This window comes from Condylura cristata, unplaced genomic scaffold (assembly GCF_000260355.1).
Source record: "Condylura cristata isolate star-nosed mole 26May11 unplaced genomic scaffold, ConCri1.0 scaffold00016, whole genome shotgun sequence".
Taxonomy (NCBI): Eukaryota; Metazoa; Chordata; class Mammalia; order Eulipotyphla; family Talpidae; genus Condylura; species Condylura cristata.
In genome coordinates this window covers 313,715-315,264 of record NW_004567117.1, presented here as the reverse complement: position 1 = coordinate 315,264, position 1,550 = coordinate 313,715, and the positions used below count along the sequence as shown (strand labels likewise).

The 1,550-nt window shown below is 38.1% G+C and overlaps 1 protein-coding gene across 1 annotated transcript; it reads right to left on the bottom strand.

Annotated features, from left to right (window-relative positions):
• Positions 1-258: 258 nt before the first annotated feature.
• Positions 259-1,158, bottom strand: MC2R (melanocortin 2 receptor (adrenocorticotropic hormone)). Its single transcript, XM_004683714.1, has one exon. The coding sequence runs from the start codon at positions 1,156-1,158 to the stop codon at positions 259-261; it is 900 nt and encodes a 299-aa protein (XP_004683771.1).
• Between the last annotated feature and the right edge of the window lie 392 nt (positions 1,159-1,550).

Below are 1,550 nucleotides of genomic sequence, written 5' to 3'. Positions count from 1 at the left end.
ACTTATATTGGGTTTAATGGGACATAACCCCATCATAAGCCAGAATAGTATGTACATTATTTTCTCTCACTTACAAAAATTATATGTACAGGAAGACTGTTCAGACAGAATATAGCTGTAAATATTAGTCAGATAATCCCCAAGCACTTTAGGGAAAGAAGAGACAGTTGGAAACAGTAGTATTTATTCATAAGCCAGGTTATTTATTGTTAAATGACAATGTTACCCCATTGCTACTAAAACCAGAGAGCAATAATTCTACTGGTACCTATTGCAGAAAATGATCTTTTTTAATGCATCCCTGAGCTCTGGACTACGAAAGGCATAGATAAAGGGGTCAATGACTGCATTACACATAATCAACATGCCATTCACCTCAAAGAGGGACATATAGCAGGCACAGTAAGGGTTATGTGGGCAGAATGTCATTAGAAGGACATGAAGGACAAAGGGGGCCCAACAGAAGATGAAGACTCCAAGCAGTATAGTCAATGTGATAGCCCCTTTCATGTTAGTTCTGGAAAGGGAGGAGATGGAGCTCTTCTGGGCATGGGATCGGGCCAGCAGAAACATGTGAACATACAGGCACAGGATGAAGACCAACATGAGAGGGAACAATGATGTGAAGGTGATCACTGTGGGAACATCGTGGGAAAAAATAACCATCATGATGCTGCTGCCTGTGCAGCATGTCCAGATGATTGTCAGGGTGACAATGGCACGTCTCATGGTCACAATGCTGTTGTACTGCAAAGCATGGAAGATTGTGATGTAACGATCAGTAGCAATCACAGACAGGCTGAAGATGGACCCAAGTAAGGAGAGGATGAACAAGGAGTCCATGATGTCATCTGCTGTGGTTTCAAAATTTCCATAAAACTTGAAATAACCCAAGTCCTTGAACATCATCAGGATATTTTCCAAGAACCTAGACAGGCTTCCCAGCATATCTGAAATGGCCAGGCTACAAATGAAAAAGTACATGGGTACCTGAAGATTTTTGTTCCTGATAACAGCCAGAAGGACAAGCAGATTCTCCAAAACTCCAAAGATGGAGATTATGAAAAATACCTCTTTTGGCATAGGCATATAAGGACAGTCTGAATTATTTCTTGCTGTATCACTGATATTTTCAGATAGATTGATCATGTGCTTCATTTTTCCTTTTTCTTGTTAAGACAGATGTGATTAGACTTGACAGAAAACTTGATTCTTCAGAATGTTTTCTTCTTTGTGATACTTGCTAGAAGTCTGAAGTAAAAACCATGTGCCCACCTAAAAAAGAATAGATGTGATATTAATAGATTCTACAATAGATTACAAAATAAAAAGTCACCATATTCACTTTAATAAAGTTCTACTACCTCTACAAAATATTAGTGTGTAGTAAGTCAAATTTATGGACCCCTAGCTTACTTGCTCTGTGAAAAACATCTTTATGGATTTTTGTATCCATAGGTGAAAATAAATTTTATTCTTTGTCTTCTCCCCTTTTGTGTTTGATCTTTCCTATTAACATAATTGTGTGTAAGGTGGACTAATATAGGAAA

What these genes read in the sequence shown, in the direction of transcription:
- MC2R (XM_004683714.1), bottom strand. Translation starts at nt 1,158, where the DNA reads ATGAAGCACATGATCAATCTATCTGAAAATATCAGTGATACAGCAAGA.